Source organism: Mauremys mutica, chromosome 23, assembly GCF_020497125.1.
Source record: "Mauremys mutica isolate MM-2020 ecotype Southern chromosome 23, ASM2049712v1, whole genome shotgun sequence".
Taxonomy (NCBI): Eukaryota; Metazoa; Chordata; order Testudines; family Geoemydidae; genus Mauremys; species Mauremys mutica.
The window spans coordinates 13,398,604-13,414,993 of NC_059094.1; the positions used below are offsets into that span (position 1 = coordinate 13,398,604).

The following is a 16,390-nucleotide window of genomic DNA, read 5'->3' on the forward strand; positions in this document are numbered from 1 at the left end:
ATGGCTGTGTTTACACTGAGCTTCTCACTGTTGCACTACTCCTGGTTCAGCTCCACTATAGGTTGCAGCAGAGGGAGCTCTAGAGTAGACAAGATGCTGGCGGTTTTACCACATCAGCTAACATTTCTCAGATGGCACCGTAGTAAAAACACAGCAGCTGTTGGTCCTGGCTCCTCTAGACCTCCCACCTGGGCTACCAAAGTAGGACCAGCACTGGTGGGAAATGGCAAGAAAATCTCAGTGTAGACAAGGCCTTTGAGCCCAATCCTGCACAGCACAGAGACCCAGATCCTCAGTGGTATTTAGGTGCCTACCTCCTGTTGAAATCAATGGGAGTTAGGTAACTAAATACCTTGGAGGATCTGGGCTTGAGTGTCTCCTGGGAGGTTCTGAGTAACCTAAACTGTCATTGTGCTCAATAGGAGCTGAGGGTGCGCAGCATCTTCCAGAAGGTGCTCCGCTTTTAGCAGGCTCAGGCCCATGAGATGGGCTGCTAAAATGCCCGACTTCAGGCTGTCTCAGCAAAGGTCTAAATAAGGAGATGTGGCAAAAGTGATTTAGCAGCACTGAGTGAGCCCTACAGCTCTTCATGGCCACTGAAGCACCATTAAAGTGCTGCAGCGATCGTTTTTTCTTTACTTCTTAAATAAAACAGGCAAATTCAATGCAAAAACAAATGATTTCTCCACCTGAAGATTTCATTAATGATAGATTTGCATTTCATTTCTGTTTCCAATTTAAAATGAAATCTGGTGCTACAGTTACATATTTCCTGTATCTCCACATTCAGGATCTTGTTTTTATCGGCTTTACCTTTTAGGTTACAAGGTCTCCTCCATTCCTTATAAATACCAGACAAGAATGATCCCAAACTCAGAAAAAAAGGGATTTAATTCTCAAGCAAAGAGGTTTCAGTATAACCAGGTAGGTAGTAGAAATATTTTGAGATTTATGACCTTTGCTGTGAATCTTATGTTCCTATTATCTCCTAGTGATCTTGTTTATAATAAGTTTGGTTATGTTGAACTGGACACACAGCTTGTATACATGTTTTAAATAGTATTCCATGGATCAGGCTTTGGGGGAAAAACCCCACTAACAGCAATGCAAAACAGAAGTGTTATTGAAAATCAGCTAGGAAAATGCTGAAGTAGTTTGATGAAAAAGAGTCATGTGACCTTGCTGATAAAGAACTGCATGAAACTACTCTCTTAACACTCAAGAGCCTGATTCGCCACTGAGTTACGCTGTACGATACCAGTGGAGCACCGCTGAATTTCAGTAGGATTTAGGTACCTAATTCTCTTAGGCTCCTTTGAAAAATAGCTTTTGTGCTTTTTTTTTTTCCTCCTCTCCATTCCAGCCTCCCTATCCTCGGTGCTAAGGGTGAAGGCTACTGTGTCTCATCACTGAATTGGATTGTCAGTTTGTTTTACAACCTAAATATTATTTACACCTAGTCTCTTATTGATTCTAATACGGCCAGACCACCAAGACCCCCATTCTGCTCTCATTTACACCACTACCAATCAGGAATGATTCCACTGAAGTGAATGGTGTGAATGAAGTGAAGATTTACACTGGTGTAATGCGTGCAGAATGTGACCCAACGTTTTAGGAGTTCTTTCTTTAATCCTGAGCTCTTTGTGCATAAACTCCCTAAAGACTATGATGTCTACTCCTCCTTGGCCAGAAGGGGGAAGCAGTAAGATACTGTACAACTGTACAAGTCAACCAGACAGCTACATGAATTCATTTTCTCTAGCCAATACAGATGACCCATCCTCTATGTGCAAGGGGCCTTTCGGGGCCCAGCTTACTAACTACTTCCTCTTCTGATGGGAGGAGGAGCCTCCATGCCTCCTGCAGAAAGTTCCCTGCTCTCCATCTGGCGAATAACACTGCTGCGATTCCCTAGAATGCCATGAAAATTAAGTCAATTAAGGATTTCTGTAGTTTCATGAACCCTTTTCCAAGTGGGTAGATCAGAGAGTTATTTGGTATCTTCTCTTTTTCTTATTCTGCCTTTGATCTCTTCCTTCTTGCTTGTCTCTCCCATCTCAGCGATACCAAGAGCACATTATCTCAGGCCTGAATAATAATAATAACCATTGACATCAAGGACCAAAGATGAGGGGAAATGATCAAGGTGGAGACGTTGCTTAACTGCCTCTTGCAGGCGCCGTCTGTCTGGTCAGCTTCCAAGAGTTCCAGATGACCTGATGCAAAGTTCTGACTAAAAAAGAAGAGGTAGAGTTTTAAGGTAGTTCCACAAAACACTCCCTTCTACTCCAAGCAATTTCCTGCCAGAAGGATGGAGCAGCAAGTGGGTCAAACCACAAGTGACACAAGACCTTAGTAGACTTTTGCTTAAGCGTTATCCCTAGGGAAAGGTTACTGCATCGAATACTAGCTCTTTCTAGGGCTGCTTCCTGAGCTTCTCCTTCCAAACGCGCCTGATCATGTCTCCACAGAACTTCAGTACTACACACTATAGAGTACATTAACATGTAGCTACAGGTACAGGGATTCACTCCCCACTAGAACTTTTATGTATATTATTGGGTGTTGTATGCAAAATATTTCTGATCAGCTAATACCGTGACCTAGTGGCCTTCTATACTCACCAATAGAATATGATCTCAAGGAGGAAGAAGGGCCTAATGGTATGTAATCAGTTCAGGAGAGTAGGGGGTAGATTTTCAAAGGCACAAATAGCAATTAGGTGCCTAACTCCCTATGTATCTTCCAGCCAGGAAGCGTTAGTCATGTAGCGACCTATTGAAGGCTGGTGTAAGTAGGGACAACTCTATTGAAATCAATGGAGTTGCACCACTTACATCCGTCCTCAGTGCATCCTATAGTTTCTGTCTACAAAGAAAAGTATGCCGAATGTTTACATGGCCATTCACACTGTAACTCCCATGCCCTTTTTTACAAGGAAGGCAGAGTCTTGTGGAACTATACATGGAAATAATAAGAACTAAAGACTTAGGGCCTGATTCCCATTTTGTGACACCAGTTTTATACTTGTGTATTTGTATTATTAGCATTATGGTAGTGCCAAGTGAGATCAGGGTCCCTTTGTGGTAGGTACTGTATGTAGAAGTGGTAAGAAGCAGTCCCACTTCAATCTACATAGGGTGGGAGGGGAAATGGATGAACGGAGAGGTGAAGTAACTTGCCCATGGTCACCCAGCAGGTCAGCAACAGAGCCAGGAGTAGAATCTGATTCCTAGTCCAGTGCCACAGCCAGTGGACAACACTGTCACTCATTGAACTCAATGGGGTCACACCAACATAAAACTGGAGTAATAGAGAGATGAACCAGGATTCCCCCCTCATCCCCTTTAAAGAAAACGGAATGAAGCGAATACAGGATCTCTGCTGGAACTCTGCTGGAACTGTCAGACTGGAGTTGACCCATTCTCATGAGGATTTCCATGATGTGGATGCTCTCCTCTAGTAACTGGATTGTATCCACCAGTTCACAGCAAGCAGCTGGCTGTCAATCAATAATGCCTTTCATTCGCTGTTCTCAAGGCTCAGATTTGACCTGGTGTCCTTGTAAAGCTCTTCACAGCCAGTCCTCTCTAATCCGTCCTGCCTCTTTAAGTGCCCTTTAGTATCTGAGTTCTAACTTGCCCTCCCCACATACCTCCCTGTACCATGCGGCCTAGCCTTGTAGGTGATGAGAGCCTGTCAATGCCATTCCTAAACCAACCACAAGGGTTTAGGGTTAGGATCTCCCCCTCCTCAGGCCAATCAGACCTGCAGAGCTCCTGGCTGTGGCACAAAGGACCTAGATCAGGTCCCAAAATGTGATGTCATGCATGGTAGCACATTACCACTGGAGTACCAGTCTGGCCAATTGGAGTGGTAGCCTAAGAAGGTGACAAGGTCATTCCTTACTTGTCTCTGTCTTATGGCCATTAATGCAAACTCTGCTTGGATGCTGGGTTTTATTATTTATATATTCCTCCTACACCCTCTCCCACTGCCTGTGCCTCTCCCACGTCTCTCCTATCTTCTCCCTTTATCTCCTTTTCCCACTCCCAGCTTTGTACTTTCTTTCCTGTTGCCCGAGTCCTTCATGGAGGGGGTTGAGATGCCTGCACTCAGGTGTAGCTCATTGCAGGATTGGGGTGTGTGGCTGGAATTGCTCCCGATGTCCTCTGCACCAACTGCCGTCTCTCTCCTCTTCAAACCCATCTCTTCTGTGTTATTCCCACACTATCTTCTCTTGTGTATTGTCTATCTCTGTCTGAATCTGAGCGTACACTCCTCAGGCCAGGAACCGGACAGGACAGGACCTCTTTATGTGCTTATAAAGTCTCATGTACTTGCCCAGTGCTCCATCCAAAATAGTTTCCACTGGTAATTGACAGACAAGGTCACATGATGATGATATGCTCCCCGGGGTCAGGAGTCTCAGATATTTCCATTCCTACATACCTAAATCATCTAACATTGGTGTTGACATGAGGCTATATTTCTCTCTAGGGGTCTCATCCCATACAGTCCTGAGCCTCCACAAATCCCATTGACGTCCCTCGGATTAGAGGGAGCCCTGCACCTTGCAGAAGGTGTTCAGTACCTTGTGGGACGCAGAGCCTCAGGAGCTTATGGTGTCATCGCATAGAACCGAGGCTGGTTTTGGTTTATTTTGCTCTATAAATAGAATCCCGCCCAGTTCTCTTTCTGAAAAGCCCAGGAGGAGAGCTGAGTCACATGCTGAATTCCGTCAGTCAAGTCAGATGTACAAGTGAGATTTCAGACTTGCAGTTGCTCTGAACTCCCAGACTGTATAAATTGCCCTGTAGGAAACTTAATCTCCCATTTCATATTCATTTTTCTGTGCAATTTGAGACTCACGTTAAAATAAGATTATTATTCTGACACAATGAAAACATCTGCTCATTGCACAATGACAGTTACTACAAAACATTCAGACAGGTTTCAGAGTAGCAGCCGTGTGAGGACCTAATCACATCAGGCACGCCATCAGGGGCTCGTACACCTGCACATCTACCAACGTGATATATGCCATCATGTGCCAGCAATGCCCCTCTGCCATGTACATTGGCCAAACTGGACAGTCTCTACGCAAAAGAATAAATGGACACAAATCTGACATCAGGAATCATAACATTCAAAAACCAGTGGGAGAACACTTCAACCTCTCTAACCACTCAGTGACAGACTTGAAGGTGGCAATTTTGCAACAAAAAAACTTCAAAAACAGACTCCAAAGAGAAACTGCTGAACTCGAATTAATATGCAAACTAGACACAATTACCTGTGGTCTAAACAAAGACTGGGAATGGTTGGGTCATTACATTAATTGAATCTATTTCCCTATGTTAAGTTCTCCTCACACCTTCTATGGGCCATCTTAATTATCACTTCAAACAGTTTTTTTCCTCCTGCTGACGATAGCTCATCTCAATTGATTAGACTCTGCCTGTTGGTATGCATACTTCCACCTTTTCATGTTCTCTGTATGTATAAATATCTCCTGTCTGTGTGTTCCATTCTATGCATCCGAAGAAGTGAGCTGTAGCTCACGAAAGCTCATGCTTCAATAAATTTGTTAGTCTTTAAGGTGCCACAAGTACTCCTGTTCTTTTTACAAAACATTCAGGTGCCCAAGGAATGGAATGGAAAATGATATTGAAAATATGAGAATGCCATTATTTATGTCCAGGATACGGCTTCACCTGGAATGTTCTGTTCAGTTCTGGTTAGCCTGTCTCAAAATAAAAGCTGCAGCACAAACAGTGGGGGCTCAGAAATAGCTGACAAAATGATTAGTCCTGGAGAGAGACTGGGGTGTTTAGTTTTGAGAGGAGAAAATTAAGATTTGATCTGATAGAGCTGTGTAATAGGGGAGGTAAATTAGGAGCTCTCTCATCACGTGAAGACCAGGGCCAGTCAGTGAAACTGAAAGCTGATAAAAGGAAATAATTGTCTACACAATGCACATTCCATGCTTGTACAGCACTTAGCACGATGGCGTCCTGGTGTGTATCTGGAGCGCCTATGCGCTAGGGTAATAATAAATAATACCGATAACCTGTGGAACTCACTGCCACCAGATATAATCAAGGCCAAGTGTTAGTAGGATTTTAAAATGTTTAGATCCTTTCACTGATAACGAGAATATCAATAGTTACATTATGGAGGACACAATATTTATAAGGCATGCTTCACTGTGTAAGACTCAGTGACATTAATGCTGGTAGCATCCAGCATCTTAAGGGCATGGCAACCTGGTTTACTTTTGGAGTTCCATCTCCTAGGCCGGCAGCCTACCAAGGCTGAAGAACCCTCACTTGCCTTTCACACCCCCACTTTTCACAGAAACACCTCTGCCGCACGAATGCAAGTGACGGGGTGTCTGGCTGTTAGAGGCGATTGATTTCGCTCGCCATTTGGGGCACTTCCTAGGAGCTGTGAGCTCATCCCCAGCCCAGCAATATCAGCCCTTTTCGGCTATTCCGTAACTGTCCATTAAGGCATTCTTGCACCTTCTCTGGATACATCTGGTACTGGCCACCAAGTGAGAGGCTAATGGACAAGTTAGATCTCTGGTCCGATCCAGCCTGACAATTCCTACGTTCTGCCGTCACAGCTCTGAAACTTCCTAAATAATGTTTTAAGTGTGTTCGGAAGGATGATTGTTGCTAAACGTGTCATGTTTCCTTCTTAGAATGAAATTCCAGGCCCGGGATTCTATAACGTCATTCACCAGTCTGCAGAGATTAACAGCACCTCACTGTCGAAGAAGGGAACGGGCTACTTTCCTTCCATGGTAAGGGAAAGGGGTTGTATATTTTAGAGCCTGATCCACAGCTCATTAAAGTCAATTAGGCCTAGATCCTCAAAGGTACTTAAGTGCCTAACTCCCACTGAAATTAATGGGAGTCAATTTAATTTAATTTCCTGTTAATTTCAATGGGAGTTAGGCACTTAAATACCATAGAGCAGGGGTCCCCAACCCCCGGTCCGCGGCCTCTTAGGAACCGGACCACGAACCGACCCCATGGAGCTTCCGCAGGCGTGCCTGCGGGAGGTCCAGTCGAGCCGCGCGACCAGCGAACCGTCCACAGTCATGCCTGCGGAGGGTCCGGCAAATGCCGCCCTGGGGGGCAGGACGAAACCAGTCACCGGTCCCTGGTACCAAAAAGGTTGGGGACCGCTGCCATAGAGGATCTGGGCCTAAGGGATTTTCTATTGACTTCTATTGCATCAGGCCTTTAATGATCACATCTTATTTTTCATCCCTTGCTGCCTAAATTTAGGGCACCTCAAATCAGAGCCTGAACATGGGCTCACTGGAAATGTAGCGCTCACCCTAGCTGGAAAATGGCTAAAGCTAGTGACAACCAAGTCAGTTCTATAAATCTCAGTGAGTTACAAATCATAAGCCGAGTTAAAAGAAAATCTGCTCAGTCCTTTTAATGATCTAATTTTGCACAGGATTTTAATCCCATTTTCAAACCATCACAATGGAGGATAATCTAATGCACTAACAAAGTGTTCTGCTGAGCATCTTCTCCCAGTGAAGCCAATGGGAATTAATGGTGCTCAGCACCTCACTGGCAGGATCAGACCCCTTGCAATCAGCACCTCACTGGCAGGATCAGACGCCCAACCACTCATGCAATTTAGTGGGGTTCTGCTGTATGTAAAATACAGAGGATATCCCCTACCCGGTTATAACAATATGTAAAAGACCAGAGGTCAAAGATTGGATCCAAGCTGTTCACCAGTCTTCCTCCAGCACTGCTGCTCAGCTGCTATTGATTTCTTTGATTTGTCTCTTTCTAGGATGCTCGTCTCCCACACAACAGAAAACCCAGCTACCCTGCCGCAAATGCCTACAACCTCTCGTTGGCATTTCAATCCAAGCAAGATTTCAGCACTGGAAACTCCAGCATGTTTCAGCAACCAATTGCTAAGAGGAGAGCGCAAACCTCCACCCCAGCGCCCAACCAATACAACGTAAGGGGCAAAAACCAGAAGGTTAAAGCCAATGTAAAACTAACTTTAAGGGATATATGGGGAATTATATGGAAATCATTGTACTGTGTTTAATCCTGTATGGACTAGAGCATGGCTGGCCCAGCAAGGGTGTGCAAGGAGAGGAGAGGGCGTTTCTCCTTGTGCACCTGTGGCTTCCTCCTGCTCCACTGAAGTCAGTGAGAGTTGTACCATTTTTCTTCACTGAAAGCAGATCAGACCCCCATGCAAGGAGCCGCCTCAGTCACTGTGAATCCAGAGCACATGGGTCACTGAGGCAGCCAGTAGGCATCCAGGATCTGCCACTGCAGCAACCCTCTGTCTTCCCACTACAATATAACAATATAACCCCACTGTGGGGTCGAAAGACCCCACAGGATCCCTTAGGTAAAATCCCGGCTTCGCTGAATTCAACAGGAGTGTTGCGGCTGCCTTCAATGCAGCCAGGATTTCACATTTTATGTTTTATTTCTAATAGATGTGTGGTCTGGTGGTTGAAACACAGGGCTGGAAATCAGAGGCCAGATCCTCCACGGATGTAAATCAGCATAGCTCCACTGACTTGCATGGTGCTCTGCCAGTTTACACCAGCTGAGGATCTGGCCTTGAGGTTCTGTTCCTGATTCTGCCAGTGACTCACTGTGTGATCTTGAGTAAGGCACTAACCTTTCTGTGCCTCCTCCTCCTCCCATCTGTCACATGGTGACAATAATACATGCTTCATTGGGGTGTTGTAAGTCTTACTCCATGAATGTTTGCAAATTCTTGAAAGGAAGTTATTAAAGAAATGTGAAGTATTATGAATAGCTGCCTGTCAAAATATTATACCTATTGGTCATGGATTTCACTGTTCCCTCTGTGTTTTGCCAGTGCTGATTTATTTGTCAGCTGTCAGATCATTGTTGCTTTAACTCATTCTCTAATTTTTTCTGCAAACCATGTCTGCTGTAGTTCCCTGAGTGTCTGTCACTTAGCACAAGAATCTCTTATATTGACACAATGCTCTTTTCACACTATAGACTCACTTCAAGTGTGAGAAACATCCAGTGGGATACTGGGGTGGAATGTGTCTGGTCTCAAAGCACCCAGTAACACCGTGCAATAGTTTAGGCTGGTGGGTGAAGAAGAAAACTGTAGCCGACTGAACCTGCAAAGGAGTTTTAGGTTGTTTATGCAAACTATAATTAATTACATTTGAATTTGGCGAGGGCACTGTAGTTAACTCCACTACTCCAGTAAGAAGAGCCAGAGGACTGTTAATGACAGTAGCTGGTCAGGATCATCCTGTCTTATTATTTATATTACAAATAGTGCCCAAAGATTGCGTCCCCATTTTGCTAGGTGCTATCCATACACGTAGTAAGCCTGAGTCCCTGCACCAAAGAGTTTACCATCTAAGCAGACAAGATAGACCGAGGGAGAATGGAAGTATTATCCCATCTTACAGGTGGGGAGCTAATAAATGACTTTCCTAAGATCACACAAGAAGTCTGCGGCAGAACTGGGAATCCAGCTCTCTTGAGCAGGGCCGCCCAGAGGATTCCAGGGGCCCGGGGTCTTCGGCGGCGGGGGGCCCTTCCGTTCCGGGACCCACCGCCAAAGTGCCCCGAAGACCCGCGGCGGGAGCCCCCCGCCGCCGAATTACCGCCGAAGCGGGACCCGCCGCCGAAGCGCAGCCCGGTCTTCGGCGGTAATTCGGTGGGGGGGGGTCCCCGCCGCGGGCCTTCGGGGCACTTCTGCGGCGGGTCCCGGAACAGAAGGGGCCCCCTGCCGCCGAAGACCGGGCTGCGCTTCGGCGGCGGCGGTGGGTCCCGCTTCCCCCCCGGCCCCGGCCCCAGCCTCAGCCTCAGCCTCTGCCCGAGCGCGTCTCTGGCGGGGCCTGAGCTCCGTCCCGCTCAGAGCCGCGTGGTGAGGGGGCGGGGCTGTGAGCTCCACGCCGAGCGGAGGCAGCTGCCCCGCCCCCTCCCCACGCGGCTCGGATCGGGGCGAGGCTCAGGGGCTCGGCCGGAGACTCGGCGCTTGATGCGCTGAGGCTCCAGGAGAGGGGCGGAGGCGGGAGCCTCCGCTCTTCTCTTGGGGCCCCTGCGGAGCCCGGGGCCCGGGGCAAATTGCCCCCTTTGCCCCCCCCTCTGGGCGGCCCTGCTCTTGAGTCCCAATCCAACGCCTTAACCATACACCAGCCTTCTTCTTGGAAAGAAAGACAGCCCTTCTGCAGCACAGCCGCTGTGCTGGGGCGTTGGTTCAGAATCCACTTACAGCGACGAGTCCTACACACAGAATCACTCAAAGCAGTTCCTCCGTTTCCCTTGGTTGTCTCCCACGCAGGTAGCAACCACACTTAATTCTCCTCAATGCTTTAGACGGGACTAACTCCCCACTTAAGGTGGCACGGCTGTAGGTTCGAAATGAGTTTCCATTGATGTGATACATTTATAGGCTCGGTCAGAATCAATGATCATGTGTCTTCATTGTTTATAAAGGGATCAGATCCTCAGCTGGTGTAAACCAACACAGCTCCACTGACTTAACGGGATTTTGGTGATTCTGTTCACTGCCGCCCTTTCCCCTGTGTGAATTCTGAATCAATGCACCAGTATAGGGACTGTGCTGTTGTGGAAAGGCCGACTTTCCCGAAGATGGCCTCTGGTTAAGACACTGGACTTTGTTACAATGCCTTCCAGCTATGAGGATCTGCTTCAACGAGTTTTCTGTTGTTTAAGCTAGTTTGCAGGTCATAATTATTTGACATATCATAGTATAATGAGCTCGTAGCATGTTATTTCTAACATTGTAAGAATTTGCTTCTGGGAATAACCTTCCTGGATTAATTACTGTCTTGTGATTTACTGTAAGGGATTGTGTCTAACCTTCAAGAAGCACAACAGGAAACAATCCATTTAAAAGATGGCAGTGCTTGATAATTTATGACCGTAGGCAAAGAGACGGTCTGGGAAGAAACAGAGGGCCCAATCCTGTACACAGGCAAAACTCCCACTAAAGTCAACAGGAGTTTTTCCTTAAAACCTGCAAATCAGGCCTTAGGTGTAATCTCAGCTGAAATTAATAAGGGTTGATAAAACCCAGGCTGGCAACAGAAAATAAAGCTGAAGCAGTGTCCAAAACTGTATGGAATAATGTTTTCAATGTATGGGCCAAATTCAGCCTGTCACAACATGTGGTGTACGCCATCCAATGCATTAAACACCCCAATAACAACTATGTGGGCGAACCCAGACAATCCCCGTACTCCTGAACGAACTCACAGGCGGAAAATGATAAAAGACAAAACGCCACATCACCTGTGGGCAAACGCTTTTCACACAATGCTCGCTCTACGTCTGACCTCTCCGCACTCATCCGCAAAGGAAATCTGCAACCACCTTCAAAAGACGAGCCTTGGAGCTTAAATTCATAACTTTGCTAGACACTGAAAATCATGGACTGAAGAGAGATGCTGGATTTAAGGCTTATTAAAACAATCTATAACCCACTAACAACCCCTGCCCTAGCTGCCTCCCCTGCCCCCCAAGCCACCTTTTCCCCCCTATGACTGGAGGGGTGTTACGTGGCCACTTTACCTTGAAATATGCGTTAACCACTCATGCTTAACAATCTGTTCACCTTGAATTGAGTTGTGACACTCTGAGGTGCTTGTCTTCAGGAACCAGCTGTAGCGCTTTAGTGAAGACACAACCACGCCAACAGGAGAGCTTCTCCCCAGCGTAGTTAACCCACCTCCCCAAGAGGCAGTCGCTCTGTTGACGGTAGAAGCTCTCCTGTTAACATAGTGCTGTCTACACAGGGTGGGGGTTAGGTCAGTATAAATGTGGATTTTTCACACCCCCGAGGGCAGGGCCGGCTTTAGGCCAATTCAACCAATTCCCCCGAATCGGGCCCCGCGCCTAAGAGGGCCCCGCACCCAAGCCCTGCCAGTGCGCTGTACCGGGGTGGCCCAGCTTCCCCAGGGGGCAATTTAAAGGGCCTGGGGCTCCCAGCAGGGACTGGAGCCTCAGGCCCTTTAAATTGCCACCAGAGCCCCACTGCTGGAGCCCTGGGGGCTATTTAAAAAGTCTGGGGCTCCCCTTGCTTCTACTGCCCCGGCTCTTTAAATAGCCCCTGGAACCCCGCCGCTTCCCCAGGGCTCCTGTGGCTATTTAAAGGGCCGGGGTGGTAGAAGCAGGGGAGCCCCAGGCCCTTTAAATAACCCCCAGAGTCCTGGGTAGCAGGGGGCTCCAGCTGCCTCTGCTGACCCGGCCCTTTAAATAGCCCCCGGAGCCCTGCCGCTTCCCCAGGGCTCCCATGGCTATTTACAGGGCTGGGGCGGTGGAAGCAGGGGAGCCACAGGCCCTTTAAATAGCCCCCGAGCCCCGGGCTGCTGCTGCTACCCTAGTGGGGGAGGGAGGAGGAGGAGGCTCTCACCGTACAGGGTGGGCTGTACCCCCTGTACCCACACCCCCTGCCTGCACCCAGCCCCACACTCCCTGCCCTGCCTGCAGCCCGCCCCTGCCCGCACCAGCCCCGCACCTCCTGCCCTGTCTCCAGACAACCCCTGCTGCACCCCCCTGCCTGAAGCCAGCCAGTCCAGCACTCCTCTGTCTCCAGGCCTGCCAAGCCTTGCCGCACCCCCCTGCGGCCCTGCCTGAAGCCAGCCAGCCCACCCCACATCCCCCTGTCTCCAGCCAGCCCCACACCCCTTGCCCTGCTTGCAGCCAGACCCTACCTCCAGTCAGCCCCTGCTCTGCCTCCAGCCAGCCCCATGTCCACTGGTGCCCTGCAGTTCCCAGGGCAGTAACCCTGCACACCTGCTTCAATGAGAGGGGCAGGGAACAGCTGGGACCCACACCTGTGCACACCCTAGGGTGACCAGACAGCAAGTGTGAAAAATTGGAACAGGGGTGGGGGGTAGTAGGATCCTATATAAGAAAAAGACCCCCAAATCGGGACTGTCCCTATAAAATCTGGACATCTGGTCACCCTAGCACACCCCCAGGGAGTGGTGGGGACCCACACATGTGAAAAGGAGCTCATTTCTAGTTCAGGCTCATCTTTTTAAAAAAGAACTTTAGGTAGGGTTAACGTACATCCGTATTTTCCCAGACATGTCCAGCTTTTTGGTTCTTAAATCGCCATCCGGGAGGAATTTTAAAAAATACGGACGTATGGTAACCCTATTGGTACAAAAAATACATACTGTGGCACATCCCTTAAAGCAGAACTTTTTACAGGGAACCGGTTGCTAAGAAATGAAAGGCTTTTTTTTACGTTTTTTTTTTAAGTCATCCCTGCCGGGGCCCCGCCGAAAATGTTCGAATTGGGCCCCGCACTTCCTAAAGCCGGCCCTGCCCGAGGGACGTCGTTATCCCAGTCTAGGTCTGTAGTGCAGACCTGGCCTGAGTACATTTCCCAGTCCTGAAGGAGAGCTCTGTGTCAGCTCAAAACACTCGTCTCTCTCACCCACAGAAGTTGGTCCAGTAAAAGATATTCCCTCCCGCACCTTGTCTCTCTAATCTCCTGGGAGCAACATGGCTGCACCACCACAGCAGAGAACAATGTATTTTTTTCCCCAGACTGTTGAATTTCAATTGATCTCAGTTTTGCAGAACTATGTAGACGGCAGGGCTAATCCAATGCCCATTGAAATCAATCGGATTCCACTGGACAGAGCAGGCCTGGTAAAGTTAGCCTGATCCAATTGAAGTCCATGGGAATTTTGCCATTGGCTTGGAGGCATGCAAGATTAACCCCTAAATGATAGACTTGATCTCTTTGAAGAGTGATTTGGGGCTGGGTAGAAAACTAGAGGCTACATTTTTGTCATTCTAGCCGACCCTGAAGGGCAAAGTTGCAACTGTTTGTTTATGCTCGTACAGGTGGTATCATGCAGATTACTCTTTGGGTGTACTGGGAGCACTACTCCAAACACAATGCTTGATTCGGGTGTTTGAATGAGGCCGGGCACTTTACGACTGGCTGCAGCCACCAAACAAATGCAGCCAAATTCTCAGTGGGAGCTGCCGGTCCGCAGCACCTCTGATAATAACCCCTCACAAGTCGGGCAATCAAAAACTGAGAGACAGAAAACCAGTGAGCTCTCCTGAACATCTGGCCCTAATATTGGGTGCATTTGTATCATTAGAGCAGTTCTGATTCACCATGGAGACTGGATCTAAAAAAAACATAGTTTTTGTTACGTTAGTAAATACCCAGGAGGAAAGTCAATTCAAAGGAATTCACGGAGACTTCATTTTGTACAGGCCTGTCTAGATTTCTGCAAGCAAAGCAACAACGTATGTGCCCGGGCGGTGTTTTTGTCCAAATCGGCAAGAGGATTAAGCACTGATAAAACAGAAAAATGGCCTTCTCCATGTAAGTGAGCTGTTGAGATGGGAGGAAAGGCATCACCTGTGAGTCTGAGTCGGATCTTATCAGATGCTCACCACCGTCACTGACATCCATGGCTACCCAGGCACTCAGTATATCACAGGGGAGGCTCAGCACCTTGCTGGTTTCAACCCGTTATGATATTTTTCATATTAGTGGGTGACACTTCTAAGTTCTACAGGATGGGCCCCTGGGAATTATTACTAAAGCACCATCCAGATATAGTCACACTCCTGGTAGATTTATGGCACTTAGGGGAATCGCCAGAACATACTTGGGCTCCCTCCAGGGTGCCAGGGGCTCGGGGAGTGGTGTGTTGTAGCACACCATAATACACCTAAATCTGTCGTGCTACCATAGAAGGAAACTTCTTCCGGGCCACATGAAGTTTACACCCTGAAGCATGAGGATGGTTGGCTCTAGTCATTTTTACATTCGGTGGCGTCACTGCAAGTGATGTTCACAGTCAACATCTCATCTGGTTTTTTAATTGCTAATTTTCCTACCTGTACGTCCTCCCTGGATGCTCCCGTGTTCAGGATTAAGTCGCTAGAGTAGTCACTCATCTTCTGTGCCCCAGGGATAAGCTGCTCCAGGAAGCAGTTTTTATCATCTCAAGAAATGCTTTCCCCTCCAAACACCCTGTTGTGCTGTTTCCTTTTACTTTCATTGACTTATGCCCCTGTATGCCTGCCCCAGTGCAATAGTTGAGATATGGTTTGGTTTTTACATCCTTTTTCTTGTCGTGTTATCAGGCCATTACAGAATCAATGACTCCCTCATCAAGAAGTCCCCCAGGATTCTAGTGTCTTGCTTCAGATCAAATACTCATCGTGAAACAAAGGTGAACACAATAAGCCCAGGGCCTGCAGCGTATCAGCTCAGCAACCCCCCTAAAGCAGCAAAGAAGACCCCTTCCATGTGAGTCCTAACCTGTATGCTTTTCACTGCCAGGCGTTGCTTATGAACACATCAGATTGCAGGAGGGTCCAGCAGCTGCAGCAGAAGAGCTCACACCTGGTTCTCTGCAAAGTTCTTCCACCATAGCACAGTCAAGCCCATACTCGGTTGTCTCTGTTGCCATTGGTTTACAGATGGGGTAAAAGATGGCTGCCTTGGGAAGCGAAAGATCAGGCTGCTTTGCCTTAAACGGGAGGTGGGCTGTTAACACTGAAAAGCAAAATACACAAACTGTTATCAATACCGCACAACCACTGGGCAGTAGGTATGATATATGATCCCCATTTGACAGATGGGAAAATGGAGGCAAACATGACCCAGTGGCAGAACAGGAAATAGACCCCACATCTCTCTTTGAATAAAGCTTAGATGCTTCTCTGAACTCCATTGAGTCTGCAAAACGGAGGTGGACAACAGGCCTTCCTGCAAGGTTTCAAGCACTTGCTCCTTCAGTTCAGGCCAAAACAGAATAAAGGAAGTAAAGGAAAAGCCCCTTTCTTTCCCCTTTGGCATCATTCTGGAAAGGCAGATAAATCTGCCTATCAGCAGGTTATTCAAGTAGATTTATTATGACCACCCAGTGACAGTGACATTGGTTTGCCTGAGATAAGATTAAGATCAACAGTAAATTCTTGACCAGAGAAAGGTATGAGGAGTATATGGGCAAGTCTGCTGCTCTCTGCACACAGGCAGGTGTATCTTACAACAGAGGTTTTGTGAAAGGAGTGGAAAGCTGTAGGGAGGGAGAATTAATGCCAGACGGCGTGTGCTAAACACAGAGGGCTAAATTAACCCTCAAGTGCGAGGATCATCAATCTACATTATCAGCAACCGTCAGAACAATCCATGTCCAGATGCCCAAGTTAGGTTGTGGCCACACGACACTGTCGGGTACGTGTAGCTACACGCTCCAGTGAAAAGCAAGTTACAGTCTGTAGCTACACGTGTTAGTGAAAGGGGCTGGCGGAGGAAAGACTCCACCAGCAGGGAGCTAGAGGAGCCTTTCCTCACTGCCAGGGTCTTT

At 47.7% G+C, this 16,390-nt stretch overlaps 1 protein-coding gene across 1 annotated transcript in view; it reads left to right on the forward strand.

The window, feature by feature from the left end:
* Positions 1-16,390, forward strand: part of STPG1 (sperm tail PG-rich repeat containing 1) — a 49,016-nt gene that overhangs the window by 27,276 nt on the left and 5,350 nt on the right. Inside the window, exons 4-8 of the mRNA XM_044997866.1 lie at positions 821-924; positions 6,713-6,814; positions 7,834-8,007; positions 14,280-14,391; positions 15,162-15,327. Coding sequence (XP_044853801.1) covers positions 821-924; positions 6,713-6,814; positions 7,834-8,007; positions 14,280-14,391; positions 15,162-15,327 — 658 coding nt within the window. The remainder of the gene's footprint in view (positions 1-820; positions 925-6,712; positions 6,815-7,833; positions 8,008-14,279; positions 14,392-15,161; positions 15,328-16,390) is intronic.